Genomic DNA, 13,594 nt, shown 5'->3' with positions numbered 1-13,594 from the left:
TAGAATCAGCGGAGGAGCAAGGCAATCAGATAGATCACCGAGAAGACCATAGAAAACAATACATCTTTATTTATATAGCGCTTTCACCACAGTAACCTCATTTCTTGTCTCCTTCCAGTGTTTTCTTCTTGTTTGTTGTCTCTTATCTATTATGTTTTGTTCTTCTTCACTATCTTGATTACCATCAATCATGAGAGTGAGGAGCATCATCTGGTGAAAAAGATATGGAGAAACAAAAAGGTAAGCCTGATCACTTTATAAAGAAAAACTACTACTACTAATAATAATAGTTGTTAGTGTGTTAATTGATGAATAGAGAACTTTCCAGCAGTTGCTCTCCTGGGTTAGGGTTCCTTGAGCTCTAATCCCATAAAGTGAATGGTCTGATGGTCGGAAAGCTTTCACGATGTTTTTAAAGGCTCTGCTAAAGTCATCTTGGACCATTTCTTGGAAGAATTCTACAATTTTCTATGACCAATGTGCAGTGGTGATTTCCACAGAGGATTCTATGGTTCTGAAGGTCCAGGAGGAATTTCTTAAAGTGTCTTCTAGGCTACTTGTAGGGTTAGGTTTGACGATAAGGAACAAGTCCGTGGAGGCATGTTCAAAAACATCATCATAATATTACAGTGTGTCCCAGTGGGCAATGCTTGATGCTGATTGGACGCTGAAAGAAACATCAACATGCTCTTATTCTTTCTTCTCCTTTTTTTTTTTCTTCTTCTTCACTATATTTAACAAACGCGGGATGAAAGAAAAAGCTGCTCCACACCCTCCAACACACACACACACACACACACAAACTGTGGGGAGTTGTGGAGGATTCCCATCTTTGTGCTAATTTGAGGCTTTGGTTTTTATGGTAAAGCATCTTAAATCTTCTCGACACACACGCACACACACTCACTCACACACATTCACACAGAAGTTGCATCCAGTTGAGTTGTTGTGCGACTTTAACGTGGATTTTGTGTGTTTGTGTGCGGTTGCATCAAAGCCACAAACAGGAAGCAATGTTGATGTTCAGATAAGTGTGTTTGTGTGTAAGATAATGTGTGTGTCGTCATTGCAATGATGTGTGAGTGCGTGTGTGTGGTTCTTGTCTTTGCTGATTTCTGCTGGTTCCTTCTGTTGAGTCCTGGGTCTTCTTCTTAATGGTCTCGACTAGTCTTTCCTGGTCCTTATCTGCTTCATTGATAGTTTCTGCTGGTCTCAACGTGTTGTTTCTTCTGGTCGTTGCTGAGGTCTGCTCGGTCTCTACTGGTCTTTGCCAGTAGGGTTGCAAAAACCTTAGCGTTGTCCGATAAACAAATGTTTTCTTGACACGTTCCTCCAAAAGCATGAAGTCTTTTGTTGACTTGATTTCGTCCATGTCTTGTGCAGTGTTGTCCAAGCTGATGTGGGATCTTCAGTCATTCCTTTCAGTTCTGGATTCAGAGAACCTGAGCTACATCGCTCAGGCCCAGAAGAAGTCCATCTCAGAGCTGGTGTCCTTGTTGCAGATGCAAGAAGCTCCAGGTTACTGCCTGACCTTGCTTATCTCCACACCTCGCTGACTGTTATTAAGTTTGTGTTGTTTGCTTCTAGTGGAGGACGCAGAGTATGTCATCATGAGCTGTCCGTCATCATCGCCCCCTAGCAGCCAGCCGTTAAGAGACTCCAACGTCTGGACTAGCAATGCAGTGAGTCCATCCTGACACTAGGGGGGCCGCAGAGAAGCATTTAAAATACTAGCATCTGCATTAAAGCCATGTTTGCTTTCAGTTGCTAACTATTTAGCTGTGATCCATTTTGAGAGCCAAGAAAGTCAAAACCGAGAAAAGTAAACAAAAAACGATTATGCGGAGAAGAATCCAGGGTTCATGTTTGAGGTTCTGGCGCACCCACTAAGTTCTTGTCAAAAGACAGACATCAAAGATGGAAACTGGACCAGAACCAGAACTTTCTTTTCTGGTAGTCGAGAAGAACAGCAGGCTACGTTGTGATGTGGTGCACTAATGACAGAGTCCTCCTGAGGTTTGGTCGGAGACGGCTTGTGTGTACATGTGTTTGCGAGTGCGCGACAGGATGTTTATATATATGAGGCCATCTCTCGTGTATTTGCCTTCCTATTGGCCGAAAGCTTTGCTGAGGCAGGAAGTGGTCACTGATGGCGGCTGATTAGCGTCTGGCCTACGTGATGAACACACAAGTACACACACACACCGATACTGAATGTGCACACTCCTGTAGGGCATTCAATCTGTTATTCATTCATTTTACAATCATCGTGGCACCCACCTGATCACTCATTTTATCCAACTTCAAGGTCCCTGCAGCACCGCACCAGCCACCAGGGGGCTCTCAAGCTCAAGGCGGTGACTGTAACGATGATGAAGATACCTATGAAGAGGCACAACCCTTCAAAGCTGAAAGCACCAATCACCTGGGTATGTGCACACACACAGACACACATAGCGGCGATAACATCTTGGCGATCCTAGCAGAGCGAGCTGAGTCAGAGAACAGCTACTACGAGTCATATGGCGAGGATGCTGAGGATGATGATGATGAAGAGCACGTGAAGGACAGAGCTCACTACATCCAATGGAGTTCCTCTCAGCCTTGTCTCAGGCCCCCTCCTGAGTCTCGCCTGTGTGGGTACCTGTGGAGGAGAAAGTGGTTGGGACAATGGACCAAGGAGCTCTTCATCATCAGAAACCACCTTCTGCTGGTGCGTCTGCCTTCTGTCAATTTTCAATTTTAGTTTTTATTTGCAATTTGATTTTTTCTCTTAATTTTTTTCTGTCACTTTCAATTTTAGTCCTAATATTAAGATTTTTTTTTTAGTTTGCACTAGATTGTTTGTATTTTTTAAATGGAATTTAAAAAAATTAAACCAAATTGCAATTCGATGATATTAAATGATATATTCATTTTTACATATTTAACTTTTCCCCAATTTCTTTTATATTTTGAACACATTTTCATTCTGTTTGATGAAGCTTAATGGGATTTTGATTTGAATTAGAATAACATGTTTTAAACCTTGAAATGAATTTTATTTATTTTATTTACCTACTCATCACCTCACTATTATTCATTTCTAATTATACAATTGCTTGCTTTCATTTTGCAATCGTCATCTTTCTCGGCGTTTTATGTTTCAGTGCTACAAGTGCGCGAGGGACCTCCTTCCTCATCTGCAACTGAGCCTACGCGGCTGCCAACTAGTCTACAAGCTGAAGAGCAACCGGAAGATTCCGCACCAACTCAAGCTTCTGCTGCTGGGGGCCGACACCCTGGTGTTGGGGTACAGCAGTTTCGAGCAGGCTGAAGAATGGCGACAGGTTGGCGCATATGTGTTCATATTCTGTACTTTGACTTAATTGAGGAATTCAATTAAAAACAAATTAGAGCACAGTAGCAGTACCAAACAATAATGTAATGTGTGTGTGTATCAGGTGATCGAGGAGCTGAGTGTCGGCGAGGAAGATTATCGCACTAACTCAGAACCTCCTCGGTGGTCCCGCAGGGTGAGAAGCACAAAACGCGCACACACGGATACTACAGGAACATTATATGATATTATAATATATTACCGTAAATTTCGGACTATAAGCCGCGGCTTTTTTCGTCAATTTTGAACCCGGAATCACGGGTTTTAGCTGGTGCGGCTTATAGTCTGGTGCGGCTTATAGTCATACTGTTTGTTGGTTTGTGTGCTCAGTCTAGTGCGCTCCTGACACACACCAACCAACAAGAACCAGCTCATCAACAACACAAGAGCAAAGGTATTATTTTACTTTGGATTATGCTCCATGTCGAATATTGTGAGTTTTTGTCAAGGGGGTCGACTGGTACGGTGCCACAAAGTCTGCTGCATAATTTCTATTATATTCATTGGTTTAAAATATAAAATAATTTTAAAATAAAATACTAAAAAAATAATCACCTCAAAAATAATCGCCGTAATGATGTATTTTTTAGGTGTGGTGAGCGTGCTGATGAACTGTCAGTGGCAGAGTCTCTTGTGTCAGGTGGAGGCGGGAAATCTCAATATGTTTGCGGAGGACGCAGAAGAGGATGGGAACCGTCGGAGCCAGACTCGCTCACCTCAGTACACGGTACGGTTGCGAGGCTGCGAGGTGAAAGCGGCCCCCGATGGCGAGCGACCGCACAGGATCACGCTGAGCGTGCTCGGTGAGCAGGTGGCTGTTGTGGAGGTGAGTGATGGCGGTGGGACGGCGAGTGGAGCAAACGGGAGGTAAGGTGATGCATACGTGATGGTCTCGTAGGTAAGTTCGATGGATGAGAAGAGGCGATGGACGCGCCTCCTGAAGGACGCGGTGGACTGTTGCTCTGAGGGGAAGACACAGCAACACACTCACAACAGGTCAGTGTTGCCGTAGCGACGCATAGTGACTTTTTTTTAATATTATATTAGACATTTGCGTGGAAACATGGAATGATTTCCAATGTAATGATAAATAAAATCAAAAGATGCATGACAACAAACTCTTGATGTTTGCATCTTCAGCGGACGCTCGCTGAACACGTACATGGACCAACCATTCCACGCCAGCTCGGCTGTTCCGCCGCTACAACCCGTCTACTCCAACACCCCCATGCTGGAGCACATGGTACGAACCACCTTGTCACCTCACAGGTGTCACCTCGCTGACCCATTTCTTCTCTATTGTCATCTGACAGCTTCAGGGCTCTCAGGACACCATGACCTACACCAACGTCAGTAGCAACAGTGAGTTAGCATGCGGATGGATAACACAGCCCAATTGGTCTGAAATTCTTGCGATTAGTTTCAGGATTAGCATGTTTAGCATGATCCATTAGCTTAGCATCAGTATGTGTGTGCTTGTGTGTGTTCCAGACAGGAAGTGGTCTGAAGTAGCGCCACGTGGAATCCAGAAGTTGGAGCTGACGGGCAGAAAAAGTGTGCCCTTGAGGGCCGGTTCTGAGGCTAACCTGGTGTCGGCGAGCAATAAAAATAAACGCTCATCCTTCCGACAGTCGCTCACCGTGTGCAGCGAGCGGGCGCAGGTGATTGACAATCACAATTGACCACATATTAATTTGATGCTAGCAAGTTTTCAACTCAGGAACCGAATTGTACTTCAGAACTCATTTTTTTGGGTTTCTTTTTGGTCATTGCTGGTTTAGGTTGGTCACGATTGGTTTTACTAGTGTGTCCTCGTCATTCCTGGTTTGACCTTCTGGTTCTACTCATCTCCTTACTAGTTTTTAATAGTCTATCCTGGTCTTCCCTGGTGTCTACTCGCCTACTGGTATTTGCTAGTTTCTAATGTACTCTCCTACTTTTCCCTGGTCTAGGCCAGTCTGCTAAACCCTTTCCTGCGTCGTACAGCATCCGTGAAGACCTCGCTCAGACGAGCTCCATCCACACTCTTCATTGAGCACGGGAAGGTTTTCCAGAGGAGGAAGGTCAGCATCCACATGTCCAATTTCTTCTTCTTTTGCTTCTCAAGCTTTTTCAGTTTCTACTGTGTATTCATGTCACTCTTGTGGTATTAAATATCATATGGGAAATTCAAGTGATCGTTTTCACAGGAATGGGAGACCAAAGCTGCTGCCTGAGACCATGCAACCATGTGACGAAGAGCCCACGTGACCATATAACTTGGCTTGGTGATGTGTTCATGCAACCAAGATTGTTATATTTAATTTATATTGTTTAGATCATGACTGTATCCTTTAACTTATTATTTTTGTGACACAAAATAGCAGGCTTTAATGGGTTGACACATATTAAGCGTTTTTTTTTTTCATGATCAGTGTGTGTGTCATGTTTGCACTTCTTCCAAACTACAAAAACACAAATGATCACTTTTTATCAAAGTTTTTTTTAAAATTTAAATCTCACCTTAGAATCACAGTTTGACAAATAAGTTTTTGTGTCTATGGTGTTTATCGTTCACATCACATTCATCATCCACGTGAGAAACAACAACACTATTTTTCTGAAATTGCCTTATATTAAATTATTAATGTATGTAAATGAGCGGAGCACACAGTGATGTTTCATTCAATGCTGATTAGTTTTTGATCCTGTCACATTAAGATCACACATGCAGCAGGCGTGTAACACAAAATTCATTATTAGAAATCATCAAAAACATCCAAAGAATTGAAATAAAAACAACAAACATGAAGTTAGTGACTCAGAATTACTCCAAAACTATCAAAACAAAGCGCTCATATCTAAAATGTCATCTCCATTTTGAACGGTGACGACTTGCTCGACATAAGATGCAAAATGGCTGACATGGCGTGAACGTGATGTATGAATCAAGTCATCGTTTTAAATTGACTTTCACTCAGCCGATTTCAGCTTTTGTCCTGGTCAGTATGCTAAGCTACAATAACCTGGATGCTAACCGCTAGCGTTGTCACGCTAATCCTAACAGTAGCTTCCCTTGTGGCTTTGGTAAAGTTAAAAGCCACAAAGTTTTTCAGTAACTGCTCAATGATTTAGCATCACATACAGACAGCTCCTTCCTTCAGAGTGGAAAGCAGCAATGTTTTGTTTTTGTGCCTGCTCAACATATTTTAGCAATTACGTCAAATGCTAACGTTAGCTTTGTGGAGTGGGCGTGTCTCCAGCTAGGTGGGCGTGGCAGTCAGAAGAGACATGCTCTCTTCTTAAGGTGGTTCTGCTTCCAGAGGGAAAGCTGTTCAAACTCCTCCGGCGTCATTGCGAACACGTTGGCGAACTCTTCCCGCGACAGATGTCTCTGCACGTACACACCGCACTTATTATTAGCTCTCATGCTACTTAGCTCTTCTCAATATTGGCATAGCATGTGTTAGCCGTACATTTTAGCAATTATACCAAAGGACATGAAATCCATATCAAAATGGCGCTCTCTCTACTTAGAATGCTATCTCGCTATCTGTATGTAGCATTTTCATCAGTTCTTCTTGAGAATATATTTACCTCCAATCGCGTTCTGTCGACGCCAGAAGGAAGTGTCCTTCGTCCTTTGTGGTTGACCACCAGCATCTCATATGGGTAAATCTGGTGAAGAAGAGTGTTGTTATGGTGACTAGTCCTCAATTACTGTGATGTCATCACAGGGTCATGTTTACCTTGAACTCCAGCACGCTGGGCAGCGAGCGGCCTCGGTCCAACGCAGCTTCGCCGTTCTGACACACAAACACACAAACATCACCACAACATGGCCGACCCGCGGCACAACGATGAAGGCACACTCTACCTGAACACCTGCGGGAGACACACACATGCACACAAACACACACATTAGAACAACAACTGCATGCGGGCCTGGAAGCACTATGTACCTGTACCTGCAACGGGCTTCTCCGACGGGCTGAATTTTGTCGACTGCAACTGGAATTTACAAGATCACCAATGCAATGGTGAGCACCTGAAGGCCACGTGAATATATCTCTCTCACACAAACACACACACTCACTCTGGCTAGGCCTGCCCCAGAGGTTGCTGGGAAACAAACGATGCGGGAGGTGGCGCCACCTGCAGAGGAGATAGGAAGTGACAACGGGGCGTTCAGGTTCATCATGCACGGACCAAGGGCAACTTGTCAGACCATGATGTCATTCATCTATATTGAAAGTAGTGTACAAAGTTGAGGAACTTGTAAGCCAAGTTACCAATGGATGTAGGCTTGATGACATCATCAGTACCTGCGTGCTGGCTGCGGTCCGGTAGCGAGCGTGTTTTTCTCTTCAGTGGAGCGGCTGACTTTTCCAGCTCCTCCTTCAGGATGATCCTTCCTAGGTTGGACTGAATCTGAAGCCAAAAGCGAGGTGGTGTGAGCACAAAGGCACTCATGAAATCATGATGGCACCAAGCCCCGCCCCTTCCCACCTTGTTCAGTTCCTGCATGTGAAGCGCTCGCAAGCCCCAAACTTTATCGTCTTCCTCGTCCTCCTCTTCTTGTTCTTCTTGCTTGCCCTCACTCCTGCGACACGCCTTCTCCTTCTCTAAGGGAATATAAAAATATAACACAAAAAAGAAACCATATAAAATACAATTGAAATATGTACGTGTTTTAATGAAATTTGGTTGAATTGCCCTAAAATATTGAAATGTTTCAATTAGTCAAGAAATGTCCCACCACATTTTCCCACCCATTTTTTTTAATGTGAAATTTGTGGAAATTTTGCAACGTAGGAAAAAAAAAGTCCAACATGCTCTTGAGTGTCTTCAATACGATGACAATGTAATACTTTGAATCTGTGACTTAATAAGGATAAAAAACAAAGAAGGAAGAGGACCAAGAGAAGAAACGTTTCAATCATACCAAAGACGGCGGAGGAGGGCGGGCAAGGCCAGTGTTCCGTTTCAATCTTCGAGGGAACGTTCGGGTCCGGAGGCTCGGCGGCGGGAAACTTTGACGATTCGATAATGAGATCCTCCAAGTGCTTCCCCGCGGCAAGTCCTGAAGACGACGCGCCTGCACACATGCCATGGTGTCCAATTAGCTCATGATGCTAAATGCTAGGAATTGACAGGTGACCAACGGACCTCTTCTGTAGATGGGAGGCTTCTTGTAGATGTTACTTCCATTGTCTGGAGCAACAAAATTGACATTGCGAAATAGGCCCCATCATGTTTAAAGCATGATAAATAGAGAAGACTAGACAGCATATGCAAATGAAGCACAAAGGCAGTTTACCAGGCCTGTGGAAGTGTTGTAGGATCTTGGAAGGTTGTGTGTTTTGTGCATGTTGCATTTGAAGCGTGCGTTGCGTGTGTGGCGATGGTGTGGTGTTGCCGCTGTTGCGCTTCGAAGCCGGCGACGAGTCGCCGGGAGAACTTTTCTCCGGCCACGCTCTGCACTCCTGGAAAGGTTGACACAGATCAGGAGAAAGCAGAAACAAACACGGTGAACTTTGAACTTACCTCGGGAGAGGTCGGAGGGGAGAATGAGCCGGGAGACAGAGAACTCTGCGAACATTTAGTTCAGCGTTAAACTAAACATGAATAATTATTCAAAAAAAATCATTTGTCATTATTAGAAATGAATAAGACCACTCAAGTTAAATAATAGTCATCATCATAATAAGAAAAATTGCTCATTAAAATTAAGAACTATTACACATTCAAACGCAGTGTAGGAGCTGTACTTCTCATTTTGTGCAAAGTCAAATGACTCACCAACACCTCCAGTGGACTATAGTGGTAGTGCAGCTCGTATGTCATCAGGTCTGGCCTCTCGATGTCCAGGATGGCTTTGTCCTGCGGGAGTGCCGCTAGATCCTTGTAGACCATCACGTTGTCGTCCACGCGTGCCTGCGGGGCCACAAGGGGTGGGATTTAAAGGGGGAGGGGCCCACGGATGGTGATAACAAAGCCGTCTGCTCACCACGATGGCGGCGGCGGGGGATCCCGGCATGTTGGCGCCACCTCGCAGAGACAGCACGCTGCCCGGGGACGTCTGAGGCCTCTGCATGCAAGCCATGCGTCAGATGCGGCATGCTAACGCTGGCGGCTAATTCGGATGTTTGTTTACCTTTGGCATCATCATCATGGTGGCGGCTGATTGGTCACTCCCTGGAACACGCACAAAAAGAAGTTATGTATTGGAAATGACTAATATAATGTGAGTGTGTGAGTGCATTCTGTGTGTACATAAGTGTGTGTGCAGATGTTTTCAAGCATGTGTGTGGGTCAGGTTTATGTGCGTGCTAATATGCTTAGCCCAACAACATCGAGGGCCCGAGTTATGAAAGATGACCGTGTGGGCACTCGCTAACACAAACATGTGATCAACACACACGTATGAGGCACACAAGTACACAACATCACAATGGGCCTCAGCTCTGGATGGTCCCTTGGAACACAAAGAGATCATTCCAGAATGTTGTCATTCCAGAATGAATGGTAGAGCGCTAACATGTGTCTCACACGCACACTTCACATGAGCTTTGATTGACGCCCACTCATTGTGTCATCATCTCTTGAGTCATGTATTGATCTGCGATTTTAATTATGCATGATGATCTGATCATTCAATATTCATGAGTCATCGTCATGTGGGGGCTGAGGTCACTTTCTCCACAACGTGTTGCTTTTCTTTAGACACTAGAGTGGATTATAATCACAACGTGCTAACCCTATGTTGAAATAATATTTGTGTGTCTCCACCAATGACAGACAAATACTAGTTCAACAAAATGGAGCAATGCGGCAAATTAATATTAACATCTTCAGCGCTACCGTACAGAAATATGCTACGCTAACATTAGCGTGCATGTTTATTTCGATAAATGACAGGGCAACAAACTGAAAAGCAGCAGAAAAATGGAGACTGGAGCGTCCACGCTAAGCATCGTTAGCATGTGTATTGATTTTGATCAATAATGTCGCTAAAAAGAGTGAGCACCAATGGATTATATCAAATAACTTAAAAGGATGCTTGCAATTTTGACTGACCATTTACCACATGCAAATGTTTAGATAACGTTTGACTAGTTCAAGGTCACAGAAGACAATAGTATTTCCTTTTAGTCTCAAGAGAGAGCTCACTAACAATCAATCAATACAAGGACCGATAACTCAGAGCTGAGTATCACCTTCATTAAGTCAGATACCGCTGAGTGATGGTAATATTTTACTTATAATAAATATTGCTAAGCAACCACAAGGTTTATGATAAATTAGTTTTTTGTCCGACAGGCCCTGAATGCACCATGATGAAACAAAAGTCAGGAAAGGTCAAGTTTTGGCTTTAAATTAGACCTCCCTACTCGATCTGTGTGTGTGCGTGTAAAACAGAGAAGGTCTGCCCGCTCTCAGGACCTGAGCAAGAAGACAATCAGTGACCGCTACTAATAAGCTAATTTACATTTGAACAAAGAAGTTGAGAATGGGACATAAAAAGAGAAGGGAAAAGTCAAACAGATGTTTCCAAAATGTCAAGTTTTCCCAAACGTATATACAGTGTGTATAAAAAGGAAGACTAGAATTGAAAAAGAATGTTTTATGTTCTGATTTTCACATGCCTACACACAGTCATTATGTGTGTGTGCGCGCATGTGAGAACGCAGAGGGGTCTATTTTGGGCCAGCAGCACCTTCAGCACATCGCCGTCGGCCGATTGGTCACCTAGCAACCGGCTGCTATCTGCCAGCATTCTGCTGATGTTTGCCGGACAAGTGGGAAGCTTCGGATGAATCCGTGAAAGTAACGACAACACTCTGTATGTGTGTGTGTGTGTGTGTGTGTGTGTGTGTGTGTGTGTGTGTGTGTGTGTGTGTGTGTGTGTGTGTGTGTGTGTGTGTGTGTGTGTGTGTGTGTGTGTGTGTGTGTGTGTATGTATATATCTATATCTATATAGATATATATATACACAGTGATCCCTCGCTACTTCGCGTTTCGTTTATCGCGGCTTCCCTACATCTCGGATTTTTTTTCCAAATTAAAAAAACATTTAAAAGTCAAAATAAAACTAGATCAGTGTGCGTGGAAGCGTTTGAGTGAAGTGTGTGAGAGCATTTCAGTCGAGTTCACAAGAGCATTTCAGTTGTGTGTGTGAGAGGGGATCGTGAATTTTGTCCCGCCGGCCCCTTGTAGCTTATCTCAGCCGCACACACACACGACTACACCCACATGACATTGGCCTGTAACGGCCGCCGTCATTGGCCAAGGCGTCATTGGCCAAGGTGTCACTGGTTGGGTCGCGTTGTGATTGACAGGATGGAAAAGTTCCGGAATTTGCTGGAATGTTCTTTACCTTCAACTTTTAGCTTTGTTCCGAAAATAAATTTAAAAAAAAAGATGCCGCTTGAGAGAGAAACACATGATTATTCGTGATGCTGTCGCCATAACAACAGTGTCTTGTCTCGATTGTCCATCTGTCAATTTAGTCAGATTTAACATTTCAGCACTTGAATCATTTTGTGTCTGTTGTCAATTTAAACACACACACACACACTCACACACACAGGCTGTACTTGTAGCTTCATTCCAGCATCACACACCCCACCTCACCCCCTTGCTGCTTTCACAGATAAGCAGCGCAGACGCAATGACAACACAACACAAACACACATTCACATTATAACGCAGGTGTATCATGTCGTCATCGTGACTTCATTTGTTGGTGATGTCACAATATGGCTACCTAACATGGAGCTCCTGCATGCACAGGTCATTCAAGGCGCTTCTCCAAACGGTGTGACGCTAGCATGCTATCAGGAGTCAACCAATTAGCAATTTGACAGTCCTCGCACTCACTCTGATGGCGCCTTGATGCTAAGCTACTTCTGCTATTTTGTGGCTTATCGTTTGTACCTGTGCAATATCACAGATTTCATTTCTTGTGGGGTTTTAAAGTAACATTGAGGGGGGGGGGGGCTCAATTCAAGTATACATGGGCTCGTTATAAAACTTTTCATTTTGTCAAAGTGCTGATATACGATGCATGTCTCACAATTCTTCACAGCAAGAGTGAGAACAAGCGGTGGCAAGGAACTCTTAAAGTGTCAATAAATTTTTAAAGAATGTTTAAAATATGGAGGAGTAAAGGTACTTCAAAATCTACAGTTTTAATGTGTTTTTTAATATCTCTATATCACTTTTTTTTTTTACTATTACGGGTATGAAACGTACCTACGTGACGAATGGCGTTTCACTGTACCTGTGAGTCAGTGGGCCTGAGTGTGTTACATAAAATCATCCCGCCTTAATCCCTCCTCTTCTTCCCCGCTCCCCCTACGCCATGTTCTGACGTCAGAGTATTCTCATCATACATAAATCAATCATCGCAAGCAAAGATGACGATGATGAAGAGCGTTCACGGCGGCACAAACTTCCACTCACAAGCCGGCCTTCAGATATTGACGCTCACGACTTTTTTTGGGGTGGGCGCGCGCCGACACACGTACACGCGCATCTATGAACAAGTTCACTTCGCGCGACATCATCCCTGAACGCACCCGCGCAAGTCACGATACGTAGCGCCAAATATCCAACACGTAAATATATCCCCCTCACACGTTCATCATATTCCATTGATGCTAATAACGTGAAGTCATCAAATAAATGAGACTCTCCTTACCTGCGTGCGCGCGTCTGTGCGTGCGCGTTCCACGCGTCCTGCGCGTGTGAGCTGCATCCAGCGGGCGAGCGAACGAGCGACTGAACCTCCGCACTCGCTCCCGCCTCTTCATGTACGCGTGTGCCCGCGTACGTGCGTGTGCATGGAGCAGTCCATTAGCCGCAGCCTGGGGGGTGTCGAGGTGTGTAAGCGTGCCTTTAAAACGTGATGAAATACACATACGTTAATTTATTTTACAAAACATTGGTATGAATAACACAGCGTAAATGATATACTTTTTGGAGGATTTTTTAATCAATAACATGCTAAATCTTTAATTTCGTCTCATTTTTGTCTTCCAAACTGAAATAAGGAACTACAGATATAATTGAATGAGTGCACTGACCTTAATGGGCGTCCATTGGGGTCAGCCATTCAAAGTCTATTCAGACTCGGACAGTCCATGGAGGTATCATCACAGCCAATCAGAGGACTCCTTTGATTTATATACAATAATAATAATAAATTATATTTGTAACGCACTTTACATT

The 13,594-nt window shown here is 43.9% G+C and overlaps 2 protein-coding genes and 1 long non-coding RNA gene across 10 annotated transcripts; 1 reads left to right on the top strand and 2 right to left on the bottom strand.

The window, feature by feature from the left end:
- The first annotated feature begins 90 nt into the window (after positions 1-90).
- On the top strand, positions 91-6,019 carry si:dkey-220o5.5 (actin filament-associated protein 1-like 2). Of its 4 annotated transcripts, XM_049763209.1 has the most exons (15): positions 91-240; positions 1,384-1,518; positions 1,588-1,682; positions 2,309-2,429; positions 2,484-2,713; positions 3,150-3,329; positions 3,444-3,515; positions 3,710-3,773; positions 3,970-4,205; positions 4,278-4,375; positions 4,520-4,622; positions 4,693-4,741; positions 4,871-5,040; positions 5,332-5,442; positions 5,569-6,019. In XM_049763209.1, exons 1-15 carry the CDS (start codon positions 225-227, stop codon positions 5,593-5,595), a joined length of 1,707 nt encoding a protein of 568 aa, XP_049619166.1. In that variant the 5' UTR covers positions 91-224; the 3' UTR covers positions 5,596-6,019. The 4 variants fall into 4 exon arrangements, with proteins under 4 accessions (XP_049619166.1, XP_049619165.1, XP_049619164.1 ...); XM_049763208.1 differs by lacking the exon at positions 91-240 and having other exon boundaries at positions 1,341-1,518; positions 2,487-2,713; XM_049763207.1 differs by lacking the exon at positions 91-240 and having other exon boundaries at positions 1,341-1,518.
- LOC125994235 (uncharacterized) lies at positions 1,512-4,224 on the bottom strand. Its single transcript, XR_007490545.1, has 3 exons — positions 4,096-4,224; positions 2,281-2,644; positions 1,512-2,172 (listed from the first exon to the last, which is right to left on the bottom strand). It is a non-coding gene; the product is annotated as an uncharacterized lncRNA (long non-coding RNA).
- On the bottom strand, positions 5,842-13,568 carry LOC125994096 (dematin). 5 transcript variants are annotated; one of them, XM_049763301.2, is made up of 17 exons: positions 13,450-13,568; positions 13,065-13,259; positions 9,516-9,556; positions 9,369-9,449; positions 9,161-9,295; positions 8,906-8,950; positions 8,679-8,844; positions 8,528-8,572; positions 8,304-8,456; positions 7,868-7,983; positions 7,684-7,789; positions 7,455-7,513; positions 7,327-7,369; positions 7,236-7,243; positions 7,108-7,164; positions 6,956-7,036; positions 5,842-6,752 (listed from the first exon to the last, which is right to left on the bottom strand). In XM_049763301.2, the coding sequence occupies exons 2-17, from the start codon at positions 13,174-13,176 to the stop codon at positions 6,639-6,641; spliced, it is 1,362 nt and encodes a 453-aa protein (XP_049619258.1). In that variant the 5' UTR covers positions 13,177-13,259; positions 13,450-13,568; the 3' UTR covers positions 5,842-6,638. The 5 variants fall into 5 exon arrangements, 3 of the variants coding, with proteins under 3 accessions (XP_049619258.1, XP_049619256.1, XP_049619257.1); XR_007490492.2 differs by lacking the exon at positions 7,236-7,243 and having other exon boundaries at positions 7,321-7,369; XR_007490493.2 differs by lacking the exon at positions 7,236-7,243.
- Positions 13,569-13,594: the final 26 nt, after the last annotated feature.

The sequence above is a fragment of the Syngnathus scovelli genome, chromosome 3, assembly GCF_024217435.2.
Source record: "Syngnathus scovelli strain Florida chromosome 3, RoL_Ssco_1.2, whole genome shotgun sequence".
Classification (NCBI taxonomy): Eukaryota; Metazoa; Chordata; class Actinopteri; order Syngnathiformes; family Syngnathidae; genus Syngnathus; species Syngnathus scovelli.
This window is presented reverse-complemented; position numbering and strand designations above follow the sequence as displayed.

Coding starts and splice junctions, on each gene's coding strand:
- si:dkey-220o5.5 (XM_049763207.1), top strand. CDS start 1,341: ATGAAGTCTTTTGTTGACTTGATTTCGTCCATGTCTTGTGCAGTGTTG. Junction 2,714..3,149: donor TCAGAAACCACCTTCTGCTG/GTGCGTCTGCCT, acceptor TTTATGTTTCAG/TGCTACAAGTGCGCGAGGGA. Junction 3,330..3,443: donor AGGCTGAAGAATGGCGACAG/GTTGGCGCATAT, acceptor TGTGTGTATCAG/GTGATCGAGGAGCTGAGTGT.
- LOC125994096 (XM_049763301.2), bottom strand. CDS start 13,176: ATGAAGAGGCGGGAGCGAGTGCGGAGGTTCAGTCGCTCGTTCGCTCGC. Junction 9,557..13,064: donor GCACAGACGCGCGCACGCAG/GTAAGGAGAGTC, acceptor TGCGTGTTCCAG/GGAGTGACCAATCAGCCGCC. Junction 6,753..6,955: donor TCGACAGAACGCGATTGGAG/GTAAATATATTC, acceptor GTGTACGTGCAG/AGACATCTGTCGCGGGAAGA.